The sequence below is a fragment of the Euprymna scolopes genome, chromosome 2 (genome assembly GCF_053919585.1).
Source record: "Euprymna scolopes isolate OS-2025 chromosome 2, ASM5391958v1, whole genome shotgun sequence".
Lineage (NCBI taxonomy): Eukaryota > Metazoa > Mollusca > Cephalopoda > Sepiida > Sepiolidae > Euprymna > Euprymna scolopes.
Genome location: NC_136483.1, coordinates 191,588,919 through 191,607,739, shown reverse-complemented (window position 1 = coordinate 191,607,739; position 18,821 = coordinate 191,588,919). Strand labels below are relative to the sequence as shown.

The following is an 18,821-nucleotide window of genomic DNA, read 5'->3' as shown; positions in this document are numbered from 1 at the left end:
TCAAAGTTTGAAAAAAGTTTGGAGGTTATATCGGCTGAAATGTGAATATAACAGACCAACAGTCTGAATAATCCAAATTATCAATGCTTATCTCCAAAATTATGAAACATGTTGATAATATTGTGTACAGGATAGAAAGAATCGGTCCCATTTGAAAGAGTATTTTTGGATCAAGTATACTATGAATATAATGACTTTCATTGGAGCTGAAAAAGAAAAAAAAAAAAAAACTCAAGAAAATCCAAAACAAAATTATTTTTTGGACTCTTTGATAGTCCAAGAAATAATTGTTTTTAAAATCCTGGAATTAAATCAACTATATGATCATATGTTAAGAGAAGATGGCACTCACTGGCATAAACAAAGCATTTACCCAGGTTGGAGAGTAGAGAGATTTCAGTTTCAAATCTTGACAAGATTTTAGCACAATTCAATAGAATTCTTTGGAGACAAAAAAAAAAAAAAAATGCCCACATTCCAGAGCAAATTTTTTAAATTCTTGTATGATTCAAATCTGCCAAAGTTTTGCAATATAAGTTAATGGCAAATAGCCAACATTTAGTCAAAATTTAATGAATGCCATTCACGGATAAAAAAAAAAAAGACTGGAGACATTTCATGTGTATTGTTTTGGATTAAAATACAGTGAAAATATTTTTCTGAAAACCGCTTGTATAATTTGGATAAATTCATATTTCTGGGTTTTTAGGATCATCATAAATGACAGTTTATAAATACATTTTTCACCAGACTATATAAACCTAAATAACAAAACTTTTTCTACTAATATATATATATATATATATACATACACATATAAACTTTTTTGGAAACTGCCCAGATAAAATGTCTTTATAAATATAGATTAAAAATGACAGATTATCTGACAAAAATTATTTCTGATTTATGATGGGTCAACAGAGTGCAATTATTTTATAATCTGATTTAAATTCAAAATGTGTGCAAATGAAAATGAAAACCTCCAATGAGTTAATGATGATTCAAGGTTTTAAAAATATGTAAATCAAGTTCAAACGTGAAAGTCATTAAAAAAAAAAAAAAAATTTTAAACATGGAAATGTTTGAAAAAAAAAAAAAAAAAAAAAAAAATCATCTAAATTGTAGATGAACTTCATTGCAAAGTAATAAAACTTTATGACAGTTCAATTAAAAGCTTTGAAAAGTATTAAATAAGGCAATTTTCAGACCAAGAAACATTTTTTATACAGTTTAAAAGAAGCTAAATTGCTATTTCTAGCATTATTATTTTCATCAAAATGGTTAAACCGTTATGATTCAAAATGTTGATTACTATTACTTCACCGAGTTTTGGTACACAGGATGGCGTGAGTGTGCAATAGTAGCCAATAACTAACTCTGTGTAGTCCGATGAAAAGGTCAACATGTCAAATTGCATGCAGTCAGGACGCATGTTATGTACTTGCACCAGGTCTTTCTAGTTCTACCATGTTCTCTAGTGCTCAGGATATCTAGATGTATCGTGGAGTCGATACAAGACATAACACACTGTATGTAGCTAAACCAGTAAAGATGATGGATGTGCGACACATCCATAATCTCTCGTTTCCAATGAAGCATATTCAATATAATCCTATCTTCTAGTTTACAGTCGAACATCCACTTGGTTATAGCATGACTGTTACGCTAAAGCCGTTGCAGGTCAGAGGCGTTTGAAGCCCATATTTCAATGTTGTACAAGATGACATGCAAGAACAAACACAGACTGAAAAGATTTTGCCCCGAATCTTGGAGGAAATGTACCAAGATATAAAGAATGGAGCAGTTTCTTGAACCTTCCGCATGCAGCATTAAATTTAGCAGTGATTGCATGTTCATAATCAGTATCAGTATTCAACTGAATAGAAGTCAGCTTCAATATCAAGTAATACACACTATACATGAACCTCAGCATGACCAACAATTGGACAGGCAACACTGTGACATCTATGGCAAATATAATCCGGGTCAACTTCCAACTTCGCAGTAGGAGCACAATATTTTTATGAACCCATAGTTTGAACTGGCTACACTCAATAGAGTTTATATCACATCTGCAACAGACAGTGCAAAGAAATTTGCTACAGTCTTGTAAGAGGTCAAGACCAACATCAGAGATCGGAAACTTTCCTTAGGTTGATTGAGATCTTTGCTCTCTTTGCTTGTCTTGATGTTCGCAACATGAGGGTGTAATAAGAAGATTGTCCACATAAATAAGGGAAAACTGGTATAAAACTCATGAGAAAGCACTTCCAGAACCATTAAAAGAAGTGGACTGAATACTAAGCCTTGATAAATTCCAATACCCACTCCAAACCCCTAACTGTATTGGTTGTTGACATGAACATGAATTTGAGCATTTGCATCCAGACCCTAGACAACATGGACAGTTCACTCCTCCACACAAAGATATTTCATTGCTCATGAGAGCACTTCCCTAGGCACATGGTGAAATATCTCGTTGAGACAAGCGTTAAGTAGAGAGGCTTCCTAGAAGCAACACATTTTTCTTGCAGTTGAAGTACAATATAAAAAAATGGCAGTTGAGATGCCTTTGCCGAGCACAAAACTGCATTTTGTCCATGTTCACCATGAAAATATGAGACTTCAAGAGACAAACAGTTTATCTTATCAGTAAGGTTAAGGCCATCATAATTGCCAATCGAGAGCCTCCGTAATTGCCCTTGTGAAGTTTTAGAATGAAACTTAACTTCTAGTCATTTAAGATTTCCCCGTCACAGAAAGCTGTCTCAACCAACAACCTCATTAACTCAATTCACTCTTTGTCCACACTTTGAGAATCTTGATGACAATGCTTGAAAAGCCAGCAATTTTGCCATTTTTTATATATGACCCTTTGGACCAACTCCATAGATTGACAAGGAGGAGGGTTAGTGACCACAGATTCCTCATGAAGTGAATCACTTGGAGGCTGAAGCTCAACATTTTGTCATCATCATCATCATCATGTTTCACCCAACCATAATCCATGTTCGCATCACCGAGCAAGATTTTGGATACACATTTTCTTGATAATATCCAATAAGTGATATATTAGCAAAAATCTCCTTGGCTTCTGCTTCGACCAGCCAGGCAGCATGTTTGGCTGTCCTCTAAAAAGTATTGAAATATGTCCATTTCTTCATGCCCAACATTTTCAGCAATATTTAAATGTGTGAAACTAATGTGAAGAACAGTACTTTTAACGTTAAGTTAAAATCAAGCAAAGGGTGGAAAATTCCATTTAGAAGTTAAATGTTTAGAATTGTGACAAGATGTTATGGGAGAAAATATGTGACAAAAAAGCTAGAGTTCCTGCTTCTGAGAAATTAGGGGTCAAAGTGATAGGATATGTTTTAAGTTTTCTTGTAGAGAAATGAAAAGGGAAGAATGCAGTCAATTTGGATGTAGTGGCTGCAAATTACTGTACAAAGTCAGTAAGATACCAGAGTACATAATGGAGTTATTTGCTGTTCTTTTTAATGGCTTCTATTGTTCTATTGATAAAAGGGAATAAATAAAAAAATGGACAACATTTCTACAACTGCTACATCACTACCGATGAGGATGTCACTAGCCAATGAGCCAACTGTTTCTTTGACAAAGATGATAGACAATCCAGAGATTGAAGAAATTTCCCACTAAGCTATGCTGCAACAAGTATTCATTAGAGGTTCACGAGAAAGACAAATTTATAAAAAAACTTTTGATGAAATTCTTTCAGGATCGAAACTTTCACAACCTAATCCTTCAAACCGATTACAAGTATTGAAAATTAACATGAAATCATATCATCTACACTAAAATGAAGAGTTTTGTTTTTTTTATATGCAGAATTGTTAGTTACTATTTGAAGGAGTTATTAAGTTCTTAATTTTATTTTTAAACCATTTGTTTTATACGAAATAAAAAATTAGCTACAATTGGAAAAGTGTAGAATTGCTCATTCTACAACAACTGTGGCAGAACACAATGAAATAATCTCCATTTTATTTTGTGAAGAGCAAGAAATGTTGAAATCGAAAATTAAAATAAAATAAATGAATAAATGTTCCTTGTTTTTATTTTAATTTACCCCCTCCAATACCATTTGTAAAATGATGTTGCATAAAAAACAAACGTATACATGTATGCACATCTTCATTAACACACACACACACACATTAAAATTAACTAATACTTAAAAAGCATATCAAGCTGTATGAAAGAGGTGGAGGGGTGTATGTGTAACATAAAAGAAGTGCACATAGACACATCAATATATACATTTATGCAGATCTCAGCATGCACACACGGATAGTGAATCTGTTTCTTAAAAGCTTAGATAATTTTTTTTATCTCTTTAGTTTATGTTACACCCAACATGGAAATGACAAGACAATCATAGTTTACTTATGATTATAGATCGACAACAATTAAGAGTTAGAAATAATACTGGATGCATCGTTAGTTAACAATAAAAAAATTTGGTTGTTAATACATGTAGTAGCTGAACATCAAGCCCCATGACAGAGATATGCAAGACATGAGCATATATGCGAATGTATGTGTGCATTATTAGCGAGTCAGAAGTAACTGTGCATTAAAAATACTTTAGTTCAAATAATAATCATATCTATAAGAGTGAGAATGCATGTGTGTGTGTGAGGACACTTCTCAACCTATATACTCAACAGATTTTTGATCTATAGACTTGAAATTTGGTATATAGGATATTCAAACATGTGAAAAAATTTAAATGGTTTTCATCTAGTAAAATGGGCTGCTAAAGGGTCAAAATTGAAAAATTGGTATGTGAGGTTGTCGGATTTTTACCTGTTTGCTAACGACTGACATGGGTGAATGGTTCACATGACAGATTCATTATGTTAAAAATAAGTAGGTTTGAAGACACTTTAAAGATCACATCAGGCTGGCCTAATGGTTATCGTACTTGGCTCACTGTCTTTAGGTTTTGGTTTCGATCTCAGCTTGAGAATTTTTTTTTTTTTTCTACTTACAAGAAATGAACGGTTTAGAAAAATTTTTTTTTTCACTTACAAGAAGTGAACTGTTTAGAAAAAACATAATACTCACATACACGTGTCTCAGTTTGTTTCAATTTTTTTTTTTTTAACTTTGTTTTTTTTTAAATAGGAATTTAACGTTACATTTAATACCTACGGTATTTCTGTTTATAATAAATATATATATTTTCTTATTTACTGGAGACGGTTACTGCTTATAAAGGCTCAAAGGCCACTCAAGGATTAATAAGTGTTAATGAAGGTCAATTGGCAATGAGACAACACCACGATGATCGATAATGGAGCTTGGGTGGGATTTAATTATTTATAAGGATGGCTCAACAAGAACCTTGTTTACATTCGACTTGAAAATGTGATCCAAAGACGGATAATTCTAGGAAATAAAGTTTGTTCATGAAATTTTCCATTAGTTTTAGACGTGGATAGAGAGGAAAAGAAAATTGTTAACAGTTAAAAATCTATTATAATATAAAACTCAAATCGTCTTTCTTGGGTGTTGAAATCGTCCACTTTTTTTTTTTTTTTTAAATCGACAATTTATGGGGATTGTTTTTTTTCTTATTTTTTTTAAACAGATTTATACATTTTATTTTTCTACACACCTAACATAAACCAATCGAATATAAATAAAACCGAAAATAAGCTTTTTTAAAAATTGGTTTACATTACAAATAAATAAAATTGTTTCGTTTTAGTGTTTTTTCTTTTCTTTTCCATTTAAAATCATAAAATATACATTTTTTTTTCATAATTTGGTGGTGAATGTTTTTTTTGGGTTTTTTTTTACATCAACATTTTACGAACGTTTTTTTCTGTATTTAATTTTTTTCGCTTACATTTCTGCATATGACATTTTATAAGAATTCTAATATAAAGAAATTGATATTAAACTGAAGATAAAAAAAACAGCTTTAACATGTACTGACTCAACGGGTCACAGGTAGTCTAATATCTATGTATGATTTGCTGTAGGTACAAACAATTTTGTCCTACACTTCAATAATATTGACAAAATGACCATAATTACCCACAGAAGAGGAGGGACCTTTACTATAATATCAACATAAAAACAAAAAGGGGAGGGATCAAATAATCTTTTTACAGATTAAAATTAAAAAAAAAAACAGGTAAAAAGCAATGAAATTAATGAATAGATGATGAAAAGAAAATTAAAAATACCTACTAAGGGATTAAAATTAAAAAAACTCGGAACTTGATAGGCCTAAGTTGAATTCAAGTATTCTTCTATACATGCACAAATATACATTTATGCCTTTTACAACATTATTTTCTTAGTTTTTATATATGTTAAAATAGGTTACACATGGTTAGAAATAAGGCTAGAAAGCGACATGTTTTAGTTTTAATTATAGCTGATAGCAACCGAGTAATTTTTTGATTTTAACTTTTGAAATCACTACCATATATTGGATACAATAATCAAGAGAATATTGGCTCCATAATAATAAATATGAAATCTGCATGAATTAAAATATGATATTTAAGCATATTTTACAACCAGGCAATGCCGGGTAGCCTGCTTATTTTATTACATTTTCACCCCAAACAAGTCATATTGCCACTTTGATGTAGGGGACTACTATCAGGGACATAAGCTACAGGGGTACTATGTGGGGAGTTGGGCAGCAAGATGTTGGTTCAAGTTACATTTGAACTTCTGCATGTCAGTACAGTTGGGGAAGCAGGAACCTGGAAGAGAATTCCAAAGTCTAGCAGTTCTGGGGAAGAAACTACTGGAGTAGAAGGCTCTCTTACATCTAGGGATCTCTACTGTGAAGGGGTGTGATTTAGCTGCTTGTCGGGTTTGTCGGGGGTATTTACGCTGAAGGGGTACAAGTGCTTGCAGTTCGTTGGGGCATTCACCGTTAAAGTACTTGTAGAAGAGGCAGAGGGATGCTACATTTCGTTGATGGGACAGAAGTTGAAGCTTAGATGACAGTTCAGGACCTATCAGATTGGCGACTGTCTATATAAGTGACTGTGTGTGTGTGTGTGTGTGTGTGTGTGTGTAGAATACCAAACTACTGCCAATCTTTGGTCTACAGACTTGGAACGTGACAGATAGGGGATTCAGACCTGTGGAACAAATTCGATTTAGTTTTAGTTAGTAAAAATAGATGCTAATGGGTTGATATTGAAAATTGGAACTTGGCAAGCATAAAGTGCTCCTCTATGCATGCACCTATATACATTTAAGTTAGTTAATTTTTAAAGTTTTCATACCCATCTGTCGATGGTAACAAATAATACTGGATTGCTACATATTTTGGTTTCAATTCTAACTGATACGGAAAGTTATATTTTTTTTTAACTTTTGAAATCACTATTATATTTAAGCGTATATTATGATCAGGTGATGTGCTAATATATGTATGAAACTATATTTGACTACTTTGAAAAGGAAGTTTCATCTTAACTGCCCAATTACTTCCGACTCACTTTTTATATCTTACAGAGAAGTATAAAAGTAGGTATACAGTTGTATTACATTAGTGCTAAAATACTGGATTAATTCAAATTTATTAACATGTTCAACCAGTTGCCTTTCTTTAACGTGATTTCTTATTGGATTATTTTGGTGGGGTATGGAATAAGGTGTTTTCATGCAGGCCACACTCGGTACATATTACAGTTTTTTTTGTTTTTCAAGAAACCAATGTTGCCGAATAATTTTATGTCAAAAGTGTGCATCAGTGTCTTGATGATAGAAGTGTGTGAATACTGACAACTGGTTTGAGCTCTCAAAGGATTTTATGGTTGTATTTGTTATATTTGCAACATTTGTTCATTTATTTAATATATGCATTGAATATTGTATGTTTTTTACTTACATAACTGTATACCTACTTTTGCATCCATATATGTGTGTGTGTGTGTGTGTATGTATGGAGAAGACAAAAAAATGCTGATGACAACACTGAAGATAACAAATGATTGCTCATCCTGTCCGCACATGCGATGAAAAAATAAAATGGCAAACATCAATACCATAAGATTTGTTTTTGTTGTTTTGTTTATATATTATGTGTGTGCATATATGTAGTATTTTTTAGAGTTTGATTTTACATTACATCCACAAAAAACTCACATGGATTCCCCATGGCCATTCTGAAAGACTGTCGGCTTCCAGAGAGGTCTGGGGGCATCTGTCCAAGTTCGCGTGGCATTGGAGGTAAGCTGCGCTCACTGGGGGCCCCTCGTCGGGCACTGGCTAGGCTGCCCGTGTCTGTGTCACTGCTGCCACTACCTGCAGGGCTGGCAGATTTCCGTTCAGATTTCTCTTTCTCTTTTTTCTTTTCACTACTACCAGATGCACTGCTCCCTGCAAAAAAGACAACATGCACCAGAAAATTTAAACATCATATTGAAATTCAGAAGTTTTAAGCACAAGCACCAAAAATAAAAACATTTAAAAATGCTGTATTTTCTTGAATGTAATCGTTTTTGACTAATATAAATACTACTATCAACCTATAAAATTAGCTCATAAGTCTAAACTGAAAATATGAATATTATTAAAAGGAAATGGTAGTTTGCTTGAAGCATTGCTGGTAAACAAATATGCAAAAATGCTGTTACAAAACTAGAACAAGGTATGCAAAAGTAGGCCAGCTGCATGTTTTTGCATTCCTTGTTCAGTTTTTACCGGACACTTTTTCTTAAAAAAAAAAAAAAAAAAAGAAAAAAAAAAAAAAAAAGAGGTATCTTTTAAAATTATCAAAAACATTTTACTATCCATATTTACTGACATAAGAGAAAGATTTTGACAAATATACAAAGATTTATAATCTAAATATGACCATCGTTTGTTCATACATTACGTCACTTCAATTTCCTGATATTCTACATTGTTAACAGCCTTCCTATAAACTTACATATGAATATTATTGTGCTTTTATTTAGTCATACTATGTCAAACAAGAAAGGAGTTGCTATTGGAATGAACAGTTATTGTTTATAGTTTTGTATTATAGTCCTTATCAAAATGTTTCTGTGTTAATAAGACCATCACATATTGTGTGTGTGTGTGTCATCTTTTTCACCTATATGTAACTTTAAAACACGTTGAATTATTTTTTTTTTATTTATTTACTATTAAATATATATATAAAAAAACTAAAACAAGGAAAAATTAAAACAAAAAGAAATTATAAATATGACAATATTTGACTTATTTTTCTCCAAGCTCTTCAAGAAACACCAGATAAAGCTATTCAATATATAGACAATTCCTACATCGTCATATATAATATTTTGATTGCAGAAATTCCCCTCTGGATCAAAGTACTGTAGGTTTGCAACAACAGATGCCACATACAAATTTATTATGTCTAGACTATTAGCCACTATCTTATGTAACTTTAGAATGACATTTTGGACATATTTAGTCGTTAAAATAAAATCCTACATTTCATCCTAGGAGCAACATCACAATCGCAACCATCTTTAGAGGAAGTAGTTTTTATTTTTTCTCCTCGAAATATCAAGTCCTCCTACCACCCCCAATCATCACCAGAGGAATTCTGCACTTTTGACAGATATGGGGTTTCACCCTTCATAACTGGATCATAAACTCTTAGACATAACATAATCTTTCCCTTTTCCGATTCAAAAATAATAAAGTCTCCCCACACTAATTTTGCTCAATCTGATTGGCTGAGCTTTGACCATTCTTATATTCCAGATTAATGGTATTTGCATGATAAATGAATGCTAATGTACCATTAATATGCAATGATACCTACTTTTGCCCTCTCAGTAAATTACTGCATTCATTTTCTTACATTTTACAGCGTAAAGTTCGCATTTCCTTTCTCTCTTTCTCTCTCTGTATATATTCTTTCCAACTCTCTCTCTCGCTTTTTATATTTCTGCATGGCGATGCCAAAGAAAAAAATAACAAGCATTCATTTCTTCTCTCTCTCTCTTTCTCGCTATGTACATTTGTTCCCGTATTAATTATATTTTTTCCAGACATAGTTACATTTTAATGTACTTTATTTAAACCTGCGCAATCTATTACAATTGTCACCGAATTAAAAATAAATGTTTCAGCAATATCATCTACTGGATTCTCAACATTACACACAAGTTAACCTTTTTTAATGATTTTTTTTTTTTTTTTTATGGCTGGGGATTAAATTTGTCCACCTCCACAATTTTCTTTAGAATGACGACTTATTTAAGGTTTCGGACTATGCTGATCAAGAAAATCTCATTCAAATTTTGCGGAGATAAATACTTATAGATATAAAGACCTGTATTATGCACTGTAATTCACTGGCTGCCAGGTTTGTACACATACATGATAGCAAATCTATTTCTCTCTTACCAACACTGCTCCCTCCCTTTTGTTTTTTGCATCTGCGGGTGGGTATGCTGACAATGATTATTACAGTTAAATTTGGGGGAATTATCCCCCCTCCCAAAAAACAAAACACAGGTTGTCTACATGGAGATGTTGAGGTGTCTATTCCAAATACCGTTCTTAAGATAGAGAGATTGGTGTTGGTGGTGTCTATTCTGAAAGCCGTTCTTCACATGGGGAGTTTGAGACGTCTATTCCAAACGCTGTTCTTAACATGACAATACTCAAAGAAGTGAAGTGAAAAAGTTGTAATGGTTTTGTTCTTACACGTTAAAAAAAAGATGACATAAAACTAGAATTTATTTTAATACTATTGATGGAAGAGTTGAAAAGAGAAAGACTTGAACAAGAAATGGACACAGCTAGAATTGCTACCTCTGATTACGATCACTCTAAACAGTTAATATACAGTAAGGATCCCTAACCTCTAAAACTTCAGTTTTTACTATCCATTATTATTCTAATGGACCAGTTTTCGTAATTTTATTAATTCAGACCGATTTGCGCATTCCCTTAATTGCTTTTTTAAAATTCAAACAGTACCTGCATGCCTCAAATCAGCACTAATCGCCAGTGAAAGTCAGATTATTTAATTTCAGCCACGGCCGCCAGTATCCGCAATTGTTCAGGGATGGCAGTGGCCACAACAACAACAACAACAACTGTAGTTTACTTTTTTGTGAGGTAGGGGCACACTTCCACTTGGCAACGTTAGTTAACGGGTCCTGCTAGTTGCTTATATATTGAGTCTGTTCAGATATTTTTATATAAAACTAAATGACCTAATTTTCACAAAGTCAAAGAATTTCAGCATCAATACTAGCAATGTTACCAAAGGCAAATTTCTATTTAAAACCTATCTCTTTTCTATCTTCCTTCTCCCCACCTTTCTTTTTCATGCAATCTAGTCCTCTCTGTAGATATACAGATAGACAACTTATAAGGAAGTTAACTTCTTGATTAAAAAAAAATAATTGTTACTCCCCTTTACTTAGTACATAATCTAAACGCTGAACAAAATGTACGCCAGTTTAAAGTCAAAGAACAAATAATTTTTCCTAAATTCTCAATATTATTCATCCAGGGTGACACCAATAAAAAAAAAAAAAAAAAAAATACCAACTTTGTGAGTATTTTTTTTTTTTAGTTTTAGTCATAAATACAAAAAAACAAAAACAAAAAAAAACACAACCGCCCTTTATATTATACTAGTGGGGGTACCCGGCGTTGCCCGGGTATTTGGAGGTGTGTATGTGTGTATATAAAAAAAAAAACATAATATTAAAAAAATTGGAAAAAGCAAAACAGCAAACAAACATAAAAAAGGGGGATAAAAAGGAGTAAAGAGGAAAAAAGTTTAGGTAGAAAGATAGACTCGAACTCGAAGCATCGAGGCTAAGGCAGAAAAAAAAAAAAAGCCTGATACGTTACCCCTATGCCAAAGAGACATATAATTGAAAACAGATAAAATTAAACCTTTAAAAACACTTGCAGGTGGTTTAAACTAAGGTCAACGTTTTCTAGGTCAAACATGACGTCATTGTTGTAGTAGCAAGAGGAGAGAAAATGAAGGAACGATTTTTTCGGCACCCTCCGTGTAGAAAAGGGTCCGGTTTAGGGTGAAGGAAATAACGTTTTTGGCCTTTTTTTTAATATTTGTCGTCCAAGATGTCGATTTTCAAAATGATACCAAACTCGTGAAAATCTGTCACCTCTGTCGAAAGATTTTGTGAGACATACAAACAAACACACATTTTCGCTTATATATATATATATATATAAGATACCAGCAGAGCTACCCGGTGTTACTCAGGGCAAAAGTGTAACCTATTTCTATTGAAACAATCGACCCCAAACACATGAAACCTGGCTCAGTAGATCCCCAGAGAATAATTTTTTCTAAATTTTCGATATCATACATCCAACTTTATGAGTGTTTGCTTTGGAGTTTTTTTATTTTTATTTGGGCATAAAACACAGACAATTACCCTTTATATAATAGACTTTTTTTTCTCTTTGAAGTATTTACATCATTCCATTTAATTTAACAGTTCATTCTCTCGTTTTTTTTTGAAGGTCATCGCTCTTCTCTTCACCATCTAACACATTCACACACGCAAACATTTAAGATCTTGACAAGTTTAATATTATACAGAGTAAAAAACATGTAGGAAGAATTTCTTTTTTTTTACAAATGATCAACTTAATATTCAAAATTGATTAAAAAAAAAAAAAGTATTAATGTTGATTTTCATTGGACAGAAATTGTCCAAATTAACATTGACAGTTCTATTGAGTTTTCAACAATGTGTTGGTTGGCCTTTTTAGGCGTGTCATTCATTTACAATGATGTTTTGCTCTATATTTAAATATTATCTTTGTTGCTTATTTGTGTCTGATGAGGTTTTCTACATAGTTAAATTTAATCAAGAACCTCAACATTCACAAATATTATAAAACAATATTTAAATGCAAAAACAAATTGCCAGAAATCAGGTTATAACACATTGAAACATTAAATATTTGACAACTTTGGTTTTTATTTTGGCTTTTGTCAGATAACAACAAATAAACAAATTTAAAAGACAAAATTTCCTTAGCAACCCCATTTTTTGATTTGTTATTTCATCAAATCAAAAAATATATCAGAATCTCTTTAAAGAAAAAAAGCTTTAGAAATGTAACATTTTGTTCATAGTAATCAAATAACCGTATAATATTTGTCCATCACCTATATAAAAAGAGACAAAACATTTGAATTCAAATCTCGTCCTGCTTTGCCAATAATCTATAATATAAATCTCATCTGTCTGTTTATATGTATGTATGTATGTATGTTTTTATGGTCTCGCAAAAACTTCCGACAGAGGTGACGGATTTTCATGAGATCGGTATCATTTTGAAGCTTGACTCTTTACACGACATATTAAAAAATTGGCTAAAAACATTAATTCGTTCACCCTCAACTGGGCACTTTTCTACAGGAAGGGGTCACTTTTTTCGCTGATATTTTCGAAACTCATCCACTCTTTGATTGTCTAGCCTTAATTTGAACCTACGTCACTTCCGGTTTGACGATAGGTACAACAGCTAATGCATTACGTTTTTTTTTTTTCTCCCTCACTTTCTTTTCTTCCTTCGCAGTACGGGTTTTTTGTGCTCACAATGTTCTTTTTTTTTTTTTTTTTTGCTCAACCAACACCCTTACATACACCTCCACTTTCTTTTCTGCACTTGCGTCACAGGTTCGAGCCTACCTGCCTATTACAACTTTTTCTTTTTTTGCTCAACACACATCTACAAACACCCGGGCAATGCCAGGCACCCAGGCTAGTCTATAATACAAATTTCACCTGTCTGTTTAAATGTATGTATGTACATCTGCTTAAAACTTTTGATAGAGGCAACGGATTTTCACCCAGGCTAGTATTCGATATTCCAGAAAATAAAGTAACTTAAAAAAATACTAACAAAATATATTTTATTTATGACTTTTGTGACTGAGATTTATAGAATTGTTAATAAAATTTACAATCCTTTCTACAATCCAACCATATCTGGTGCAAATAAATTTTATGACTTGTCCCAATTCTAGTCATGAATATTCAACAGTCTTTGGTTTACTGCTGAACACTGGGCGCACTTTGGTGATCATCTCATCAGTAGGTTTGATTCTGAATAGATTTCATGCTCACCAAATCTTAACATTCAGATTTTTCAGAGACAATATCTACTAAAAATAATTGTCAGATTATTCTGAAGGAGGAAACATTTTCTTTTAAGAAATTGTAAATGCAAATGAGAATTGGCTGTGATATTGTCAAGTTTAAGTCAAAATGGTTTTTACTACAAACTCCGTAATTTGTTTAATCTATATATATAAAAGCGAAAATGTTTGTGCGTGTGTATGTGTGTACGTTTTCGTGTATGTTCAAGAAAGGATTTTTTCCGCTTGCTTTTCGCTCAGGTTGCTTCTTAAAACTTTTTATATCATGTCTAAATGATAATATGTACGAGTTACGAACTGGCGTTGCATGTGTATTTAATTTGCCCGACTTACAAAACTTAAATATTCAACAGTTTTCGATCGCTGCACGTCGATTCGACTCTTTCGTATAAAGAAAGAAGCGAACAGACTCGCGGTAAATAAAACACTGTCCCGCACTCAAATTTGACATCAGTAACTCGTCAAAAATGGGCACCTGCTGTTAAACATCGTTTTTTTTTTTCACACTTTATTATTTTCCAACTGCGCGTCAAGGCTTTGTTTTATTTTTAAAACAAACACCTGGCCAACGATTTTTGTTTTCATTTACCCAAAAACACACACACCTACAAACACCCGGGCAACGCCGGGTACCCCCCCCCCCGCTAGTCTATAATATAAATCTCATCTGTCTGTTTAAATGTGTGTATGTAAGTTTGTACATCTGCCTAAAACTTTTGACATAGGCGATGGATTTTCATGAGATCAGTATTGTTTTGAAGCTCAACCCTTCAGACGACAAATATCGAAAAATTGGCTAAAAACATTAATTCTTTTCCCCTCAACTAGGCACTTTTCTACATTAAAGTGTCATTTTTTTGCCGATATTTTCAAAAGTCATCCCCTCTTTTCGATTGACTATCCTTAATTCAAACCTTCATCACTTACGCAACAGCAAAGACGTCAGTTTTTTTTTCATGTTCTTTTTCTCCTTCGCGGTACAAGTTCAAGCCTGCTTGCCTGCCTACTAACACTTATTTTCCTGCTCAAACACCTGGGCAACGCCAGGTACCCAGGCTAGTCAGTCATATGACAATTATTGATTGGTGCTGTTAAAGAAAAATTATATTTCCCATTGATTTTAATATTTAATCCAGATCAATATTTTATTTTTAATTTGTCATTAATGAAGGAAGGAGAAGATTTATCACACTTATAAGATCTCACTGTCATCCATAACACCAAGAATAAATTGAGTAAAATAACTTTCCAATATTTGAAGGATTTCATTGACTATTACTTTCCTTTTTATTCACCTTTTGATAAGCAACTAATCCATTGCAACTACGTGAGAGAGAAGGGATAAAGTAAGAATTCTAGCAAACATATTAGTAGTTGATAGTTTTTGTTTATGCAGTTAATAACATTATCAATTCATGATTGTATTGATTACTCAGTATGTCATATTTACAGACAGAGGTTGTGAATTCAAACTTTGATAAAATATTTTTTACTGATTTTGTCTCCAAATAAACTTTACATTTCAAGTAATAATACAGAACAGATTTTTAGTTTTATTTATAATCTATACTCCTATAAATTTTTTTTTTTTTACTGATATTCATATTAAAACCCTTTTTTTCTATCTATTTAAAAAAATAAATACAACTTTCTTATATATGGGTCGTAGAATTGCATTCACTAAGATCTAGCCAATTTGTATATTCTATTAAACATTCGTTTTAATTAATTCACGGTTAGTTTTTTCGGTTTTCTTATGGGATGACCATCTTTAGTCAACTATTACGTGTAATTATATTCATGCAGATATTCTACATGATTTATACTTGCATAATATTTGCGTAAAAAGTTTATAGTAAACAAAAATCTTCCCATATATATTTATGTATACGAATATATTTCATTTAAAAAATTTTGCCTACCAAACTCCTCCTAGAGGTTATGAAACTTTATATATAAAGGTATTTGAACCTATGCAAAATTTTATATTTGGGTTTTAACCTGAGAAAATTGGTAGAAAAGTGTGAAAATTAAAAAAAAAAAAAAAAAAAAAAAAACACAAAGTGAAATTTTCCAGGTGAAGATTGAACGCCGGCATTACGAATATGCATGTATAACGTAATAGCTATCGGTTCATGTTTTAAATTTTAGCCTTGCAGCAAACGTGTCTTCATAGCTCAATCATTAACGACAGAGGCAAAAATAAATTGTAAGCTAAACGTTTTGGTTTTGATTTTCGGTAGTGGCGTACAAGTCATTCTTTGTCTTAACTTTTTAAATCATTACCATATATTGGATCCAATATAATTTATATATCTATAAAAGTGAAAGTGTGTGTGTATGTGTCTGTCTGTGTACATTTCCCTACACAATATCTCTGTCAATTTTCAGTCTACAGACTCTAAATTTGATATACAGGGTACTGAGATTTGGGAAAATCTTTGTAATTGGTTTTCGGCCAGAAATTTGGCTGTTAAGGGGTCAAAGTTCAACGATTTGATCTTTGAAAACTCTACCAAACTCCTCCGCCAATTTTGGGTCTAAACACTTGAAATTTTAGATATAGGTTCCTTGGACATAGATCTAAGTTAATAACTTTATTGGAGCCCAAAACAATAAATGTTAAGAGGTCATAATATGGGTGAAAGTTAAAAAAATTGACCGCTTTTTTTTTTTTTTGCTCAACATACACCTCCAAACACCTGGGCAACGCTGGGCTGAAATGCTAGTATAATAATAAATACTAAATCTGCATTAATCAAAATCATATTTAAGAGTATCTTATGACTGGGCAATGCCGGGCACTCTGCTAGTTTAAGCTAGTTTAATGATGATTTATGTAAACAAATATTGCAGGTGACGCCATGTAGGTCTGCAAGTAAATAAGATAAGTAGTGATGCTAAATCAGCAGGTTGTATATTATATGACTTATGCTATGCATCGATTGCATAATACCTGTATCATGTGTGAGCAATAGAGAGATAAAAGTGAAATTTAATGAAACTTAAAATTAATTTTTTTTTAATTTTGTCTTTGCTTTATTGTTTTATTGCTATAAATATTCGATTAATGGTAAATTAAACTAATTCAATGTGAAATTATCAAAATAACATTTCAGATGATAAACATACACAAAGTTGTTTCATAATTTTAATATAAAGTATCTATTGTGAATTAATGAGAGAACAAAAAGCTTAATTATAATTTGGAGATAATAGTTTTATCTTAAAAATGAATAGATCTTATATTGGAATTATAAACTCTTTAAAGTAATGCATATTTTAATGACATTGAGTATACCCTCAAATATACAGATTGACGTGTATTTGAAAAAAAAAAATAGTGAGAGGAAGATATATACACACACACATTTTATTTTTCAAGTGTTCCAACTAGCCATAAGTTACAATTAATTAACCATATATATATATATATATATATATATATATATATATATATATATATATATGGCTTTGGAATGTTTACTACTGATATATGGGTTCTGAAAGTGTAAAGCGTTTTTATCGAGTTTAATTGTGCCAAAAAATTTTATATATATTATATGTATATATTTTTATAAAGATGTACTTTCCATTATAACACAAAACAAAATTCTGGTTCACAGAATGAACGTATTGGCTATTTAAAATTCATTTTAAGAAATGTAACAGCTAGTCATGACTTCTAAAAATCATTTGCATTATGTATTTCTAGCAGCATTACCTGACGTTTCTCGGGGTCACAAAAAAAAAAGAAAAGAGGTTAAAAAATGTAACATTTTTATACTTAATCTTCTGTTGCTCTCAATTTATTTCTCTTTTTCCATTTCCCATTTTTGCGAATCACTCTCCACCACCAGCCTACTCTTACGTAAGTTTTAATACAAGTTATTCACCTCTTCTATACATTGAAAAACCAACCCAATGATGAAAGCTGGCCCAATTTGAACCCGAGAACATAACATAAATGCCCCCCCCCCCCATATTCTAGGCAATAAAAAAGTGAGACAACCTCTGGTGTCACAGGAATTATGGCCCTTAACACTATCTGTTTTTTGTAATCTCTATAAATTTATCAAACAGAAACATGCATTTGTTTTCTACTTATTCTTAATCAAGATTCATTCTGCTATTCCCACCACAGTAGTAACTGATATTTAATACTTATATATTACTTCATATACTAAATATCACCCCTCTGCCAACAAAACCTGGCTCAGCTAATTGTTTTTTTAATTTTAGATTTTATTCAGTGAAGGTATCACTGTTTGAAAATGTACCAACTTTATGAGTGTTTGTTTTGTACTTTTTGAGTTAACTGGATATACATATAGACAACTGCCCTTTATATAATAGGTTATGATTTAACTGATTAATCATAACGTGCTTTTCTTTAATAATGCAAAATTCTAAGTAAAAGATAATATATAAATTACAAAGTTAAATTCAATAAACATTACAATGACAAAAACCAGCAATCTGCATTTGAATAATAAAAATTACCAAAAATTAATAATTGCATTATTGCTAGCCAAAGTCATTCATTTTTATATTTACAGTTTATGAAAAAAAAAAAAAAAAAAAAAAAATCAATAGTTTTACAGTATTGAATGCTATTACAACTACTGTAGAGATTTATTATATAATTGTTTTGAATCAC

General features: G+C 31.8%; 1 protein-coding gene across 8 annotated transcripts in view; it reads right to left on the bottom strand.

Moving 5' to 3' along the window:
- Nucleotides 1–18,821, bottom strand: part of LOC145300079 (segment polarity protein dishevelled homolog DVL-3-like) — a 284,306-nt gene that overhangs the window by 22,540 nt on the left and 242,945 nt on the right. For all 8 annotated transcript variants that reach the window (XR_013872349.1, XR_013872375.1, XM_080144458.1 and 5 more), the window contains one exon: nt 8,155–8,388. Coding sequence is in view for 6 of the 8 variants with exons in the window: in XM_080144458.1 (XP_080000584.1) it covers nt 8,155–8,388 (234 nt within the window). In the remaining 2 variants the exon portion in view is untranslated. The remainder of the gene's footprint in view (nt 1–8,154; nt 8,389–18,821) is intronic.